This window comes from Bufo bufo, chromosome 1 (genome assembly GCF_905171765.1).
Source record: "Bufo bufo chromosome 1, aBufBuf1.1, whole genome shotgun sequence".
Lineage (NCBI taxonomy): Eukaryota > Metazoa > Chordata > Amphibia > Anura > Bufonidae > Bufo > Bufo bufo.
The window spans coordinates 168,500,158-168,519,154 of record NC_053389.1 but is presented as its reverse complement, the minus strand read 5'-3'; the positions used below and the strand labels follow the sequence as shown (position 1 = coordinate 168,519,154).

The following is an 18,997-nucleotide window of genomic DNA, read 5'->3' as shown; positions in this document are numbered from 1 at the left end:
GGAAAAGGACATAATGCTCCATGACCAGGCTGATTTATTCCAGGAATAGATTCAGATAAAAGAGAAAAGGAGACCAGGGGCCAGTAAGCTTTACACAAACGTAAAAGAAAGATATTCTATAAGAAGCCACCATACACATAAAAGGACAGTACAGAGCTAGAACTAGGATTGTATTATATATATATATATATATATATATATATTTGCAGTATATGCAATATTGTGAAAGTGTGGTGGTTTGAATTTTCGATACTTTTGCACATCACTACCCACAGGTGTCAGCAGTGTAACAAATCGTCACCTGCTGACAGTAGTGCAGCCTTAGCTACTAAACTGGCGCCATTTTTAAAGGGGTTATCCGGGAGATTGATATTGATGGTCTATCCTCAGGATAGGTCATCAATATCAGATCATCAGGGGTCCCCTTACCCATCAGCTGTTTGAAGAGACCACAGTACTCCAGACAGCCTGCCGTCCCCTGGATAGTTGCTGTGCTTGCTTGCTATTGCAGCTCAGGCACATTCACTTGAATGGGACTGAGCTGTGTCTAGGCTATGTGACTTAGGAGTCATGCACACGAACGTATTTTCTTTCCGTGTCCGATGCGTTTTTTTTTTGCGGACCGTATTCGGAACCATTCATTTCAATGGGTCCGCAAAAAAAACTGAAGTAGCTCCGTGTGCATTCCGTTTCCGTATGTCTGTTCCGCCAAAAAAGAACATGTCCTTTTATTGTCCGCATTACGGACAAGGATAGTACTGCTCTACAAGAGTTTTATAAAAATGCCAGCATGCACAGGGTCAAGATCCGTGTGCATGAGGCCTAAGGTGGATGTGATGAAGGGCTAAAGACTCACTTTCTAGATTTTTATTTTGCCTAACTAATAGTAAATCTGGACCATTGACTTTAGATAATGTATCTGAAGTCTACTAGTAAGGTTTCATGCACACAGCAGTGTCTATGGGGGAGATTTATCAAACTGGTGTAAAGTAGAACTGGCTTAGTTGCCCATAGCAACCAATCAGATTCTACCTTTCATTTATCACAGCTCATTTGGAAAATGAAAGGTGGAATCTGATTGGTTGCTATGGGCAACTAAGCCAGCTCTTCTTTAGACCTCTCACCATATACTGTATTTTGTTCCACAAAATAGTTAACTTCCATATGCAAGTCCATATTTTTCTCTCTTCTATCAATAGACAAGGCCATACTTGTCAGCAATGCAGACATAGGACCTGTTCCATAATGTGTGGAGCGGCCATATGGATCAGTGTAAAATATGGATGTGTGCTTCAAGCCTATGTTCTTAATGTGTAATTCTTCAGAATTAGCTGCATCCACATATTATGATAGCCATTTTTGGTTGTTTCCATAGTTTGCAAAACTGGTCACACAAAGTGATATCTTTCCTTTTTTATCAGAAAGTTCTTTTTTTTAGGCCTCATGCACACGGCCGTTGTTTTGGTCCGCATCTGAGCCGCAGTCTAAAAGATGCGGACAGCACTCCGTGTGCTGTCCGCATCCGTTGCTCCGTTCCGTAGCCCCGCAAAAAATATATAACATGTCCTATTCTTGTCCGTTTTGCGGACAGGAATAGGCATTTCTACAATGGGCCGCCTGTTCCGTTCCGCAAATTGCGGAGGGCACACGGGCGGCTTCTGTGTTTTGCGGATCGCAAAAAAACGGAGCGGTCGTGTGCATGAGGCCTTAGTAATAAAAATTAGATTTTTCTTTTCTGGTCCCAGGTGAAGGTCATGTTGTTTCTCATAACTAGTGAACACTATTAATTCAGATCTATATGCTCCCATGGGATTTCTAACCAGACATCTTCTGATGTCATCATTCCACCCCCACCTTTCACAGTCTCTGCTCTTTTCCAGAGCTAGAAGCTCAGACGGTAGGGAGATTCATTGAAGGGGGGAGGTTATCGAAGGGGTAAAAATGGTGCAGAAAAACATTAGCAACTAAAAAATGTAATCACTTCTTTCAGATCATGTACGGTCTCCTTTCTGGTAATGCTGACACAGAACTGCTGGTAAATAAAATAATCATACATATAAATCTGCAGTACACAGAATTTTATCTGTATGGACGTGGTCACACATGCAGTTGTAGAAACCAAAACCAGGAGAGAGTTCAAAACTGAGGAGAAGTTGTATCTGTCCTTTATACTTTCTCTCCTTTTATTATGATCTACTCCTGATTTTGGCTTCCAAAACTGCATCGGGAAACCTGAATGTGTGGCCGTACCCTATGTATCAGAAAGTGTCACCTGCTGATCAGAATATACACTCACCTAAAGAATTATTAGGAACACCTGTTCTATTTCTCATTAATGCAATTATCTAGTCAACCAATCACATGGCAGTTGCTTCAATGCATTTAGGGGGGTGGTCCTGGTCAAGACAATCTCCTGAACTCCAAACTGAATGTCAGAATGGGAAAGAAAGGTGATTTAAGCAATTTTGAGCGTGGCATGGTTGTTGGTGCCAGACGGGCCGGTCTGAGTATTTCACAATCTGCTCAGTTACTGGGATTTTCACGCACAACCATTTCTAGGGTTTACAAAAAATGGTGTGAAAAGGGAAAAACATCCAGTATGCGGCAGTCCTGTGGGCAAAAATGCCTTGTGGATGCTAGAGGTCAGAGGAGAATGGGCCGACTGATTCAAGCTGATAGAGGAGCAACGTTGACTGAAATAACCACTCGTTACAACCGAGGTATGCAGCAAAGCATTTGTGAAGCCACAACACGCACAACCTTGAGGCGGATGGGCTACAACAGCAGAAGACCCCACCGGGTACCACTGATCTCCACTACAAATAGGAAAAAGAGGCTACAATTTGCACGAGCTCACCAAAATTGGACTGTTGAAGACTGGAAAAATGTTGCCTGGTCTGATGAGTCTCGATTTCTGTTGAGACATTTAAATGGTAGAGTCCGAATTTGGCGTAAACAGAATGAGAACATGTATCCATCCTCTGATGGCTACTTCCAGCAGGATAATGCACCATGTCACAAAGCTCAAATCATTTCAAATTGGTTTCTTGAACATGACAATGAGTTCACTGTACTAAAATGGCCCCCACAGTCACCAGATCTCAACCCAATAGAGCATCTTTGGGATGTGGTGGAACGGGAGCTTCGTGCCCTGGATGTGCATCCCTCAAATCTCCATCAACTGCAAGATGCTATCCTAACAATATGGGCCAACATTTCTAAAGAATGCTATCAGCACCTTGTGGAATCAATGCCACGTAGAATTAAGGCAGTTCTGAAGGCAAAAGGGGGTCCAACACCGTATTAGTATGGTGTTCCTAATAATTCTTTAGGTGAGTGTATTAAGGCTGTGTTCTATATGCATAGAAGGAATGTGGAGAAACAGGGGGCTGAGAGGACAAGGCCTTAAAGGCATCTCGCTTCCTGTCCGCTGCTGCTGTGTATGGTCTGCCATAGACAGCAGCAGTGAACAGGAAGGGCGACGTGCACACTCCTCATACATCTGATCGGCGGGGGTGCTGGGTGTCGGACCCCCACCAATCTGATATTGATGACCTATCCTGAGGATAGGTCATCAATAGTAAAAGCCCATCAATAGTAAAAGCCCAGACAAACCCTTTAATAAAGCATCTTTCAGACCAGATGTATATTCCAGCTAGTTAGATGTGAGACCATATAATAGAACTCTGTATCTGTAACCTAACAATTTCCTGAGCTTCTTTCTTTAGAGGCCTGCAGCTCCTCTGTTATTGCTCCTGAAAATGTATGAATAAATTGTGTTGTCAATTTATTCATAATTTTTTTCTGAAGAAATAACAGAAAAATGGCATAAAGTACAGTTCTAAGAAAAGGTGCTTGAGAATTTTTATTTTATAGGGATTGCAGTTATTATTAAACCAGATGAGTCTCCTATCCTGGAGAGAGGCCAACATCCTAAGGGCTCGTTCACACAACCGTTGGTGTCCCGTGCCCGTGCTGTGAACTGCAAATTGCAGTCCGCAATGCACGGGCACCTTCTGTGGGGCAGGCGCATGGGGATCGCAGACCCATTCACTTGAATGGGTCCGCGATCCCTCCGTTCCGCAAAAAGATAGAGCATGTTCTAACTTTTTGCAGTGCGGAGGCACGGAACGGAACTCCAGAAAGCACTCCGTAGTGCTTTCGTAGTGTTCCGTTCCGTGCTTCCATTCCACACCGTTCCGCATCTCCGGATTTGTGGACCCATTGAAATGAATGGGTCCGCATCCGTGATGTGGAATGACAACAGAACGATACCCATGTATTGCGGATCAATATGGGAACGGGACACCAACAGTCGTGTGAACGAGCCCTAATAATGATCTTTGAAGAGCTGCTTCTAGCATTCAGTACATTACTAGCTTTCAATAGTAGCCTAGTAACACTTGCGAGTCAAAGAACGACCAGCAACTTGCAGTATCAATTCCCTTGTCTGTACTGTAATCTCAGGAGAGGAGTCACTGTAATAATCTGTAATTAATGATAAATAAATTGAACCTAAAGAGAGCCAATAACACAAGCACGGTAATGTTTAGTAGCTTATATGGAATAGCCAAAAGCTCAGGACGCAAAACTGCTGCAAGTATAGTTTGCAATTGACTTTACAATCAAAACTGACAGAATTTCACCTACAGCAGGAAATAATCCACACGGGCGTCATGTTTTTTGCCCCGTGCGTTGCGGGAAAATGCGCTATTTTTCCGTGCGAGTGCAAAACATTGTAATGCGTTTTGCACGCGCGTGAGAAAAATCGGCATGTTTGGTACCCGAACTTCTTCACAGAAGTTCGGGTTTGGGTTAGATGTTCTGTAGATTGTATTATTTTCCCTTATAACATGGTTATAAGGGAAAATAATAGCATTCTGAATACAGAATGCATAATACAATAGCGCTGGAGGGGTTAAAAATAAAAATAAAATAATTGAACTCACCTTAATCTACTTGATCGCGCAGCCGGCATCTCTTCTGTCGTCTTCTTCTTTGCTGTGCACGGGAATAGGACCTTTGATGACGTCACTGTGCTCATCACATGGTCCAATCACATGGTTCATCACCATGGTGAGGGACCATGTGATTGGATCATGTGATGTGACGTCACCACAGGTCCTTAGCCGGCAGCTCAACATTACAGAAGAAGACAGAGATCCACAACTACGCGATCAAGTGCACTCGGTGAGTTAATTTTTTTTTATTTTTAACCCCTCCATCACTATTTTACTTTGCATTCTGTATTCAGAATGCTATTATTTTCCCTTATAACCATGTTATAAGGGGAAATAATACAGATCGGGTCCCCAGCCCGATCGTCACCTAGCAACCATGCGTGAAAATCGCACCGCATCCGCACTTGCTTGCGGATGCTTGCGATTTTCACGTGGCCCCATTCACTTCTATGGGGCCTGCGTTGCGTGAAAAACGCAGAATATAGAGCTTGCTACGATTTTCACGGAACTCGCTAGTGATGCGTGAAAATCACAGCTCATGTGCACAGCCCCATAGAAATGAATGGGTCAGGATTCAGTGCGGGTGCAATGCGTTCAACTCACGCATTGCACCCGCGCAGAATACTCGCCCGTGTGAAAGGGGCCTTAGGCCTCATGCCAGCTGTGCCCGTGCTGTGGACCGCAAAGCACGGGCACTAACCATGTGCCTGCCGTCACCAGACCCATTCACTTGAATGGGGTCCGCAATCCGCACGGTCTATTCACATGGCAATTTTTTTAATGGCCCGTGAAAAACAGCAGTCCAGTTTTGGTTTTCACGGACTGAGGGCCTCCATAAAATTGAATGGGGCTGTTTTTAAAGGGAACCTGTCACTGGGATTTTGTGTATAGAGCTGAGGACATGGGTTGCTAGATGGCCGCTAGCAGATCCGCAATACCCAGTTCCCATAGCTCTGTGTGCTTTTATTGTGTCAAAAAAACGATTTGATACATATGCAAATTAACCTGAGATGAGTCCTGTATGTGAGATGAGTCAGGTCAGGACTCATCTCAGGTTAATTTGCATATGTATCAAATCGTTTTTTTCCCACAATAAAAGCACACAGAGCTATGGGTACTGGATATTGCGGATGTGCTAGCGGCCATCTAGCAACCCATGTTCTCAGCTCTATACACAAAATCCCGGTGACAGGTTCCCTTTAAGGCACATCATTTAGAAAGCACCCATTAACCCCTTAAGGACATAGGACGTACCGGTACGCCCTATTTCCCGAGTCCTTAAGGACCAAGGACGTACCGGTACGTCCTGACTTTTAAATCGGGATTCCGGCGCCCGAGGGGTTAAACGGAACGGGATTTCGGCTGAAATCCTTCAGCCGGCATCCTGTGACAACGCCAGGGGGGGTGATGTGACCCCCCCGTGTCGGCGATCGCAGCAAACCGCAGGTCAATTCAGACCTGCGGTTTGCTGCGCTTTTTGCAGTTTCTGATGGCCGCGGTCCCTGACCGCGGGGATCAGAAACTTTTGAGTGCCTATAATCTTTATTTTTCACCCCCCCCTGCACCCCTGCATGATTTTATGCCGGCGGGTGGTGCGGGGGGGGTGTCGCATGCGGTGGGGGCGTTGCGGGAGGCGGGCGGTGCGGCAGGCGGGATCGCGATCCCCCGCCCGCCTCCCCATGAACGATCGTTGGTGTCTAGTGGTTGTACCAGGGTGCCAGCACATTGCTGGCACCCTGGTATAAACGGCTGACATCTGTGAAGATGTCAGCCGTTTAACCCTTTCCATACCGCGGTCCGTACGGACCGCTGTATGGAAAAAGTTATCTGTCATCGGTCAGGGAGCTCCCTCCCTCTCCATCGGGGGGCTGCTGTGCCTTTGCAGCCCCCCGATGGAGAGGGAGAGAGCCCCCAGAGAGCCCCCCTTAGCCCCGTGCTTACCCTTCCCCGTCTGCGAAGTTCTGAGCAGACGGGGAGGGTTCCCATGGCAACAGGACGCCTGCTCAGGCGTCCTGCTGTCCATGGTGCTGAACAGATCTATGCTGAAAGCATAGATCTGTTCAGTGTAAGTAAAATACAGTACAGAACAATATATATTGTTCTGTACTGTATTATACAGACATCAGACCCACTGGATCTTCAAGAACCAAGCGGGTCTGGGTCAAAAAAATGTAAAAAAAAAAGTGAAAAAAGTTAAGATAAAAAAAAAACATTTATCACTGAATAAAAATTAAAAAAATAAAATAAACTACACATATTAGGTATCGCCGCGTCCGTAACGACCTGATCTATAAAATGGTCATGTTACTTTCCCCGCACGGTGAACGCCATAAAAATAAAAAAATAAAAACTATGAGAAAATTGAAATTTTGCCCACCTTACTTCCCAAAAAAGGTAATAAAAGTGATCAAAAAAGTCGCATGTACGCCAAAATAGTACCAATCAAACCGTCATCTCATCCCGCAAAAAATGAGACCCTACTCAAGATAATAGCCCAAAAGCTGAAAAAACTATGGCTCTTAGACTATGGAAACACTAAAACATGATTTTTTTTTGTTTCAAAAATGAAATCATTGTGTAAAACTTACATAAATAAAAAAAAAGTATACATATTAGGTATCGCCGCGTCCGTATCGACCGGCTCTATAAAAATATCACATGACCTAACCCCTCAGATGACCACCGTAAAAAAATAAAAATAAAAACAGTGTAAAAAAAGCCATTTTTTGCCATCTTACGTCACAAAAAGTGTAATAGCAAGCGATCAAAAAGTCATATGCACCCCAAAATAGTGCCAATCAAACAGTCATCTCATCCCGCAAAAAATGAGACCCTACTCAAGATAATCGCCCAAAAACTGAAAAAACTATGGCTCTTAGACTATGGAGACAAAAAACATTTTTTTGGTTTTAAAAATGAAATCATTGTATAAAACTTACATAAATAAAAAAAAATGTATACATATTAGGTATCGCCGCGTCCGTGACAACCTGCTCTATAAAATTACCCCATGATCTAACCTGTCAGATGAATGTTGTAAATAACAAAAAAAAAACGTGCCAAAAAAGCTATTTCTTGTTACCTTGCTGCACAAAAAGTGTAATATATAGCAACCAAAAATCATATGTACCCTAAACTAGTACCAACAAAACTGCCACCCTATCCCGTAGTTTCTAAAATGGAGTCACTTTTTTGGAGTTTCCACTCTAGGGGTGCATCAGGGGGGCTTCAAATGGGACATGGTGTCAAAAAAACCAGTCCAGCAAAATCTGCCTTCCAAAAACCGTATGGCATTCCTTTCCTTCTGCGCCCTGCCGTGTGCCCGTACAGCAGTTTACGACCACATATGGGGTGTTTCTGTAAACTACAGAATCAGGGCCATAAATAATGAGTTTTGTTTGGCTGTTAACCCTTGCTTTGTAACTGGAAAAAAAATATTAAAATGGAAAATCTGCCAAAAATTTGAAATTTTGAAATTGTGTCTCTATTTTCCATTAAATCTTGTGCAACACCTAAAGGGTTAACAACGTTTGTAAAATCAGTTTTGAATACCTTGAGGGGTGTAGTTTCTTAGATGGGGTCACTTTTATGGAGTTTATAATCTAGGGGTGCATCAGGGGGGCTTCAAATGGGACATGGTGTCAAAAAAACCAGTCCAGCAAAATCTGCCTTCCAAAAACCGTATGGCATTCCTTTCCTTCTGCGCCCTGCCGTGTGCCCGTACAGCAGTTTACGACCACATATGGGGTGTTTCTGTAAACTACAGAATCAGGGCCATAAATAATGAGTTTTGTTTGGCTGTTAACCCTTGCTTTGTAACTGGAAAAAAAATATTAAAATGGAAAATCTGCCAAAAATTTGAAATTTTGAAATTGTGTCTCTATTTTCCATTAAATCTTGTGCAACACCTAAAGGGTTAACAACGTTTGTAAAATCAGTTTTGAATACCTTGAGGGGTGTAGTTTCTTAGATGGGGTCACTTTTATGGAGTTTATAATCTAGGGGTGCATCAGGGGGGCTTCAAATGGGACATGGTGTCAAAAAAACAGTCCAGCAAAATCAGCCTTCCAAAAACCAAACGGCGCACCTTTCACTCTACGCCCTACTGTGTGCCCGTACAGTAGTTTACGGCCACATATGGGGTGTTTCTGTAAACAGCAGAGTCAGGGCAATAAAGATACAGTCTTGTTTGGCTGTTAACCCTTGCTTTGTTAGTGGAAAAAATGGGTTAAAATTGAAAATTAGGCAAAAAAAATGAAATTCTCAAATTTCATCCCCATTTGCCAATAACTCTTGTGCAACACCTAAAGGGTTAACGACGTATGTGAAATCAGTTTTGAATACCTTGAGGGGTGTAGTTTCTTAGATGGGGTCACTTTTAGGGAGTTTCTCCTCTAGGGGTGCATCAGGGGGCTTCAAATGGGACATGGTGTCAAAAAACCAGTCCATAAAAATCAGCCTTCCAAAAACCATACGGCGCACCTTTCACTCTACGCCCCGCTGTGTGGCCGTACAGTAGTTTACGGCCACATATTGGGTGTTTCTGTAAACGGCAGAGTCAGGGCAATAAAGATACAGTCTTGTTTAGCTGTTAACCCTTGCTTTGTTAGTGGAAAAAATGGGTTAAAATGAAAAATTAGACAAAAAAATTAAATTCTCAAATTTCCTCCCCATTTGCCAATAACTCTTGTGCAACACCTAAAGGGTTAATAATGTATGCAAAATCAGTTTTGAATACCTTGAGGGGTGTAGTTTCTTAGATGGGGTCATTTTTGGGTGGTTTCTATTATGTAAGCCTCGCAAATCGACTTCAGACCTGAACTGGTCCCTAAAAATTTAGTTTTTGTAAATTTCTGAAAAATTTCAAGATTTGCTTCTAAACTTCTAAGCCTTATAACATCCCCAAAAAATAAAATATCATTCCCAAAACAATTCACACATGAAGTAGACATATGGGGAATGTAAAGTCATCACAATTTTTTGGGGTATTACTATGTATTACAGAAGTAGAGAAACTGAAACTTTGAAATTTGCAAATTTTTCCAAATTTTTGGTAAATTAGGTATTTTTTTGTGGAAAAAAAATAATTTTTTTGACTTCATTTTACCAGTGTCATGAAGTACAATATGTGACGAAAAAACAATCTCAGAATGGCCTGGATAAGTCAAAGCGTTTTAAAGTTATTAGCACTTAAAGTGACACTGGTCAGATTTCCAAAAAATGGCCTGGTCCTTAAGGTGAAAATGAGCCCGGTCCTTAAGGGGTTAAAGAACAGACATTAAAATGGGCCATTTTGGCTGTTTTTTAACGGTCCTGTAAATGTAGCCTTAAAGTCAGTGTGCCAATTTACATGTCTGTTTTTTTCACTGATTATCGGTCCATTCAGGGAAAATTGCAATATTTTCATCAACTTTGCATACAGTACTTGCCCAATCAAGTCAATAGGCCAGTGAAAAAAACGGAACTGTCTATTTTTCACTGATGGTGGCCAGGAGATGCTGGTTGTCCCGTATCGCTCGTGTGAAATCAGCCCTAGCCAGTTACTCTTCAAGCAACAAGAGTTCAAGATGAGAAGAAACCATACAATGTTTAACTTACCCTCCTTAGGAGTCACCCGAGACGCCTGGTCTGTGTGTGAAGGTGCAGTATAGCCCAATGATGAACTACCTGGATGTGAAGGAAGCGTATGTACATATAAATGTTGTGGAGAGGAGGACACGGGAGACTACTGAATATCAGACAGATCTGAGTAGAGTAGATAATGAATGGTGCTTGCTCGCAATATGCAGATCTGTTAGACGCTCTAAAACCGTTTACAAATGCACTAGCTACTTTATAATAAACCCTTTCATGTAAGTTTTTACCATAAATATGTTGAGGATGTCATGATATTAAAGGGGTTATCCAAGGTCATAAATAGCCCCCCCATGTGCCGGGCCCCTCAGAGGAAATATACTTACCCCGCTCCCTGCGGCGCTCCTGGTCCCCGCACCGCCGCTGCTGCTTCTCCCTGTAGACGGAGGAAAACATCCGGTGTCAGGGGGAGCAGCCAATGGCAGGCGGGGATGGGGACAAGCCTCCCTAGCATCGCGGGTGACACTAGGGAGGCTCCCCCCCGACACCGGATGTTTTCATCCATGTACAGGGAGAAGCAGCGGCGGCGGTGCGGGGACCAAGAGCGCCGCAGGGAGCGGGGTAAGTATATTTCCTCTTAGGGGCCAGGCACATGGGGGAGGCTGTTTATGACCTTGGATAACCCCTTTAATGTGAAGCCATTACAATATGGCGCTGGCACCTAGATGTTTACATATAATAATGCACAATGCGCAGATGCCAAGTGTTATCTTTTTTCCTCTTTTTGTACTTTAGCCAATGAAACAATGGCATGAGCCTCAGTAGAGGAACGCCCTCTCTGACAATATAAAAACTGCTTAACTTCCTATAATATAGGAGTTCTGCTTTGATACTTACTTGGTGTCAGTGCGGTTATTCCGTGCACGATAAACTAACAGCTAGTAATTTGGAGCAGACAGTCAAAAAGATAGCATATCTTGTGTGCATCCAAAACACTATATATAAAAGAAAGTCAACTCCTATACATTCTGGCATAGCAATCAGGATCTGATCTCCATTATTTAAACTGCAGGGCCGGCTGTATTCATAAGACGTGTAATATTATATTATTAACCACCTCCCTGCCTCCACACGACTATATATATTTGTTTACAATTGACAATTGACATTACACTTAGCATTCTGTATTAAATAATAAAATCTACTGAACACCAAACCCAAACTTCTGTGAAGAAGTCCGGGTTCAGATCTGGGTACCACATTAAGTTTTTTCTCACGCGCAGGCAAGACGCATTGCACTCGCGCGGAAAAGAAATGAACAACGGAACACAATCGCAGTCAAAACTGACGTGCCTACTCGCGCGGGTTTCCCGCAATGCACCCTGAACGCATCCGGCCCTCACCCGCGATGCCCGTGGGAAGGGGGCCTTATAGAGCAGGAGGGGCTGAGCAGATTGATATATAGTTTTGTGGGGGGAAAAATCTGCAAAACTTGTATTTAATTCCTTTATATCTGTGCTCATTCTGGGCTTTAAGGAGGCGGTCCTATCAGTGATTGACAGCCTTCACTTTATGACTGTGCCTATAGAGATAGCTGTCAATCACTGATAGGACCGCCTCCTGGACTTCAAAGCGCCGAATGAGATATAATTGAATAAAACACAAGTTTTACTGAAACTTTTCCCACAAAACCATATGTCAATCTGCTCAGCTCCTCCTGCTCTATGACCTGCTGCCTGCAGCTCAGACACCATGTTCAGCGTGACTGGTTCCCTATAACTGACTATATACAGGGAGTGCAGAATTATTAGGCAAGTTGTATTTTTGAGGATTAATTTTATTATTGAACAACAACCATGTTCTCAATGAACCCAAAAAACTCATTAATATCAAAGCTGAATATTTTTGGAAGTAGTTTTTAGTTTGTTTTTAGTTTTAGCTATTTTAGGGGGATATCTGTGTGTGCAGGTGACTATTACTGTGCATAATTATTAGGCAACTTAACAAAAAACAAATATATACCCATTTCAATTATTTATTTTTACCAGTGAAACAATATAACATCTCAACATTCACAAGTATACATTTCTGACATTCAAAAACAAAACAAAAACAAATCAGTGACCAATATAGCCACCTTTCTTTGCAAGGACACTCAAAAGCCTGCCATCCATGGATTCTGTCAGTGTTTTGATCTGTTCACCATCAACATTGCGTGCAACAGCAACCACAGCCTCCCAGACACTGTTCAGAGAGGTGTACTGTTTTCCCTCCTTGTAAATCTCACATTTGATGAGGGACCACAGGTTCTCAATGGGGTTCAGATCAGGTGAACAAGGAGGCCATGTCATTAGATTTTCTTCTTTTATACTCTTTCTTGCCAGCCCCGCTGTGGAGTACTTGGACGTGTGTGATGGAGCATTGTCCTGCATGAAAATCATGTTTTTCTTGAAGGATGCAGACTTCTTCCTGTACCACTGCTTAAAGAAGGTGTCTTCCAGAAACTGGCAGTAGGACTGGGAGTTGAGCTTTACTCCATCCTCAACCCGAAAAGGCCCCACAAGCTCATCTTTGATGATACCAGCCCAAACCAGTACTCCACCTCCACCTTGCTGGCGTCTGAGTCAGACTGGAGCTCTCTGCCCTTTACCAATCCAGCCACGGGCCCATCCATCTGGCCCATCAAGACTCACTCTCATTTCATCAGTCCATAAAACCTTAGAAAAATCAGTCTTGAGATATTTCTTGGCCCAGTCTTGACGTTTCAGCTTGTGTGTCTTGTTCAGTGGTGGTCGTCTTTCAGCCTTTCTTACCTTGGCCATGTCTCTGAGTATTGCACACCTTGTGCTTTTGGGCACTCCAGTGATGTTGCAGCTCTGAAATATGGCCAAACTGGTGGCAAGTGGCATCTTGGCAGCTGCACGCTTGACTTTTCTCAGTTCATGGGCAGTTATTTTGTGCCTTGGTTTTTCCACACGCTTCTTGCGACCCTGTTGACAATTTTGAATGAAACGCTTGATTGTTCGATGATCACGCTTCAGAAGCTTTGCAATTTTAAGAGTGCTGCATCCCTCTGCAAGATATCTCACTATTTTTGACTTTTCTGAGCCTGTCAAGTCCTTCTTTTGACCCATTTTGCCAAAGGAAAGGAAGTTGCCTAATAATTATGCACACCTAATATAGGGTGTTGATGTCATTAGACCACACCCCTTCTCATTACAGAGATGCACATCACCTAATATGCTTAATTGGTAGTAGGCTTTCGAGCCTATACAGCTTGGAGTAAGACAACATGCATAAAGAGGATGATGTGGTCAAAATACTCATTTGCCTAATAATTCTGCACGCAGTGTATGACTGAGCTGTTACTAGACAGCTGTGGTCACAGGGGAGACCCTTGAGCATTGCTGCAGCACTACTACTTCATTCACCCCCAGATGTTGTTTGCAGCATTTAGGAGAGGGCCAAATGTGATGACAATAAAACTGGAGAGGGCGTGGCAGTTGCAGAGAGAGCTGAGCTTCTAGGTGTAATGTTAACGCCCCCGTTGCTCCTAGAGGCTAATTTGCATATATTAAAACTTCATTTTTCTCAGCAATGCAGACACATAGGAACATGGGACCAACACAGATGCCTTCAGCTGCCAAGCGCACATGTAACAGGTTTCATAGGTACAAACCTGCTGACAGATGCCCTTTCAATAGAGCTGTCAACCTTTTATATAAAGCTCAATAATACTGGAATATAGTTATGGATCTATAGGAATAATCTGCTAAACCACGACAGCCATTGTTCAGGAAACCTCACCCGTATGCACAAAACATTTCAGAGTTTCTGCTCAATGAATGTTCACAAGCATATTCTGATGCCTACAAAATAAACTATGGTGGCGGAAAGCAGTTCGGATGGGGATAAGGACATCCAGCCCTACATTGTGTCAGCCCCGACAAGCTTCCAGTGATTGACAGCTTTACCTCCCATGAGACAAAAACTACAAGAACTCTGGGTCACTCAAGTATTTTGTGAACCAAAATCTGGAAGCTATTGCTATATGGTATGCAGCCTGCAATCCTACTACATCACATCTAGGCTGAAGAGAGGGAATGGTTTCCCTGCTGTCAATTAAAAGGTTCTTCTAAGGCTACTTTCACACTAGCGTTAATATTTTCCGGTATTGAGATCCGTCATAGGGTCTCAATACCGGGGGGAAAAAAACGCTTCCGTTTTGTCCTCATTCATTGTCAATGGGGCCAAAACGTAACTGAACAGAACGGAGTGCTCCAAAATGTATTCCGTTCCGTTCTCATTCCGGAGAGCAAACAACAGCATGCTTCGGTTTGCTTTCCGTCCTGTGATGCGGAGCAATGCAAGTCAATGGGGACGGATCCGTTTTCTCTGGCACAATCTGACACACTAGAAAACGGATCCGCCCCCCATTGACTTTTAAAAGAGTTCATGATGGATCCGTCTTGGCAATGTTAAAGATAATACAACCGGATCCGTTCATAACAGATGCAGACGGTTGTATTATCAGTAACGGAAGCGGTTTTGCTGAACCCTGCCGGATCCAGTAAAAACGCTAGTGTGAAAGTAGCCGAAGTCAAGGAGTTGCAAACGAGTACAGGTGATGGAAATGTAAGCTACGTTACACCTCTGCAGATACATTGACCTCTGTAATAGTTTGGAGCATAGTATAGACCTTCAGATGTTACTGTTCAAGACCTGGATTTATAATCTGCACAGAACATTACAGCCCAAACCTAATCCGGGGGCGATAAGTGTCCGCACAATTCCTCAGAGAAGTATATCCTGGTGCAGCTTGCAGCCAGAGCAGCAGTAATTTAATTATTAGAAGGATGATTAGAAGAAATTGGCAGACAATGGTGATTTATCACAATGAGGTTTAAGCTATACACAGAATGCCAGCACGTGGTGACCCCAGTGGGTAGCAGGTCAGAGGTCATTTTTGGTTGAGCAGTGAGACTGGTCAGACCTGCGGCACATGGGACACAGATGTCTGCTTTGTCTGATGAATAGGGCAGAGACAGTAATTTCCTGCTCTGCTGCAGAACATGTGATGTTTGAATTGAGTAGAGGGATAGATTGGCAGGACAGATCCAGACTAAGGGTCCATTCACACGTCCATATGTGTTTTGCGGATCCGCATAACACGGACACCGCCAATGTGCGTTCTGCATTTTGCAGACCGCACATCGCCGTCACTCTCATAGAAAATGCCTAGGACAAATAGGACATGTTCTATTTTTGTGCGTATCCGCAAATACAGATGCGGACAGCACATTCCGGGCCCCATTGAAAATGAATGGGTCCACACCTGTTCCGCAAAATTACGAAACGGATGTGGACCCATTTTGCGGACGTGTGAATGGACCCTAGGCCTCTTTCACACGAACATGACGGATTAGGTCCGGATGCGTTCAGTGAAACTCACCATTTTGCAAGCAAGTTCAGTCAGTTTTGTCTGCGATTGCGTTCAGTTGTTCAGTTTTTTCCGCGCGGGTGCAATGCGTTTTCATGCATTTTTCACACACGTGATAAAACAACATCTCTTAGCAACCATCAGTGAAAAACTTGCGGATGCAATGCGTTTTTCACGCAGCCCCATTCACTTCTATGGGGCCAGGGCTGTGTGAAAAACGCAGAATATAGAACATGCTGCGATTTTCACGCAACGCAGAAGTGATGCGTGAAAAACAACGCTCATGTACACAGACCCACTGAAATGAATGGGTCAGGATTCAGTGCGGGCGCAATGCGTTCACTTCACACTTGCACCCGCATGGAAAACTTGCCCGTGAGAAAGGGGCCTAAGAGTGGGTGACAAGTATGATATATTCACATGGCGAGATTTTGCCCACATTATCATACAAAAAACATCAGTTTAATTGGGATCAAACTGCAACCTGTTAACTAACGTACTCTTAAGCACCTAATGTGTGAGATTTATACGGAAAAATACTGTGACAGTATGGCGGGGGCTGACACTTACTCTCCCTGAGGTAGGTGAGATGAGAAAGTAGGACTTCTGTGTTGTAGAGAGTTGTGCTGCGCTGGAAATCCTCCTTTGTCATTTTGCAGAGATCCTTGCCGTCCAAATTTTGAAAAAGGCATGAGTCAATGTCTATGAGTCCGTACTCCTTGATCGCCCAGTCTAGCCATTGCCGCACATGGTCCTGACTCCACAAGGTGGGATCTGCAAAGGGAGGTTGAAGATACTTTAGTGACAAATCACACTACGTTTTAGAGCTGCCTTAATTTTGTATAGCCCCGTAGGTAAATATCATGACACATTACTAAGTATGAGCAAGTCTAATGTCCTCCTCTCCAACCTCAACATTCCTAATCTCCCACTGAAATCAGTGGGTGTCCATATGATGCACAGATGCAAGTAGTCCTCCAGACGGAGAGCGGTTGGGTGCTGCTCTCTCTTTCTGGTAGATTATTAGTACTAGAATACTCTGGGAGTTTATAATATTTGGCAGGTAGACAAATGGAGTGACATATGGCAGTGAACTACCTGCTGGCACAATGACTCTCCTCTCGTTGGTGGTCATATTGGGTGGAGGTCCATTTTTTTCATCCATATAGCTGTAAGTCATTCCGTTGTTCTCAGAGCCGATAAGTTTGCTGCATTTGTTCACACTGCAGTCCACAGGAGATTCCCTGAGATGGAAAGAAGAAACTGGTGAGATCAGGAACACAATAATGCTCGGTGCCTTGTTCATACAGGCTGTATAGGCAACGTTAACTTTGCGGGGAAAAAAAATATTTCATTGAATTTTCAAGTTCATACAAATAGAAAAGTAATACAATAATACAAAGTGTATTGGTAGATACAATATCAGAAGTCAGATAAATAAGAGTAAATTCTGCAAATCACTTCGTATCCGTGAGGATGACCAATTCAGGACAGGAAAGGAATGTCCTTTATTCGATTCGGGTCAATGACATATAGGCTGGTACTGAGCAGCCACATGAACTGTCTTGATGTTCTTTTGGGTGATTGGTCGTATCCCCAAGAAAAACTTTAACTTTGACTTCTGTACACTGGCTTATACCTTGCTCTCGAGGTTCAGTGCAAGTTTGTGTGGTATTTTGTGGTACTAATAACATTAGTGAATTAGGGTATGAGCGCGCAGTCAGATTTCCTGATGCAATTATGGAAGCCAAAACCAAGAGTGAACCAAAAAAAGAAGTCATGTCTGCCCTTCATATTTTCTCCCCTTTTTAGATCCACTCCTGATTTTGGCTTCTAGAAACATAGAAACATAGAATGTGACGGCAGATAAGAACCATTTGGCCCATCTAGTCTGCCCAATATACTGAATACTATGGATAGCCCCCGGCCCTATCTTATATGAAGGATGGCCTTATGCCTATCCCATGCATGCTTAAACCCCTTCACTGTATTTGCAGCTACCACTTCTGCAGGAAGGCTATTCCATGCATCCACTACTCTCTCAGTAAAGTAATACTTCCTTATATTACTTTTAAACCTTTGCCCCTCTAATTTAAAACTGTGTCCTCTTGTGGTAGTTTTTCTTCTTTTAAATATGCTCTCCTCCTTTACCGAGTTGATTCCCTTTATGTATTTAAAAGTTTCTATCATATCCCCTCTGTCTCTTCTTTTTTCCAAGCTATACATATTAAGGTCCTTTAACCTTTCCTGGTAAGTTTTATCCTGCAATCCATGTACTAGTTTAGTAGCTCTTCTCTGAACTCTCTCTAGAGTATCTATATCCTTCTGGAGATATGGCCTCCAGTACTGCGCACAATACTCCAAGTGAGGTCTCACCAGTGTTCTGTACAGCGGCATAAGCACTTCACTCTTTCTACTGCTTATACCTCTCCCTATACATCCAAGCATTCTGCTGGCATTTCGTGCTGCTCTATTACATTGTCTTCCCACCTTTAAGTCTTCTGAAATAATTACTCCTAAATCCCTTTCCTCAGATACTGAGGTCAGGACTGTGTCAAATATTCTATATTCTGCCCTTGGGTTTTTACGCCCCAGGTGCATTATCTTGCACTTATCCACATTAAATTTCAGTTTCCAGAGTTCTGACCATTCTTCTAGTTTTCCTAAATCCTTTTCCATTTGGCGTTTCCCTCCAGGAACATCAACCCTGTTACATATCTTTGTGTCATCAGCAAAAAGACAAACCTTACCATCGAGGCCTTTTGCAATATCACTTATGAGGATATTAAACAAAATCGGTCCCAGTACAGATCCCTGTGGAACCCCACTGGTAACATGACCTTGTTTTGAATGTTCTCCATTGACTACAACCCTCTGTTGTCTGTCACTCAGCCACTGCCTAATCCACTCAACAATATGGGAGTCCATGCTCAATGACTGCAGTTTATTGATAAGTCTTCTATGTGGGACAGTGTCAAAAGCCTTACTAAAATCTAGATATGCGATGTCTACTGCACCTCCA

The 18,997-nt window shown here is 43.2% G+C and overlaps 1 protein-coding gene across 1 annotated transcript in view; it reads right to left on the bottom strand.

Moving 5' to 3' along the window:
• Window positions 1-18,997, bottom strand: part of FLI1 (Fli-1 proto-oncogene, ETS transcription factor) — a 92,978-nt gene that overhangs the window by 30,749 nt on the left and 43,232 nt on the right. The window contains exons 3-5 of the mRNA XM_040431812.1: window positions 17,074-17,219; window positions 16,546-16,749; window positions 10,560-10,628 (exon numbers count right to left, since the gene is read on the bottom strand). Coding sequence (XP_040287746.1) covers window positions 10,560-10,628; window positions 16,546-16,749; window positions 17,074-17,219 — 419 coding nt within the window. The remainder of the gene's footprint in view (window positions 1-10,559; window positions 10,629-16,545; window positions 16,750-17,073; window positions 17,220-18,997) is intronic.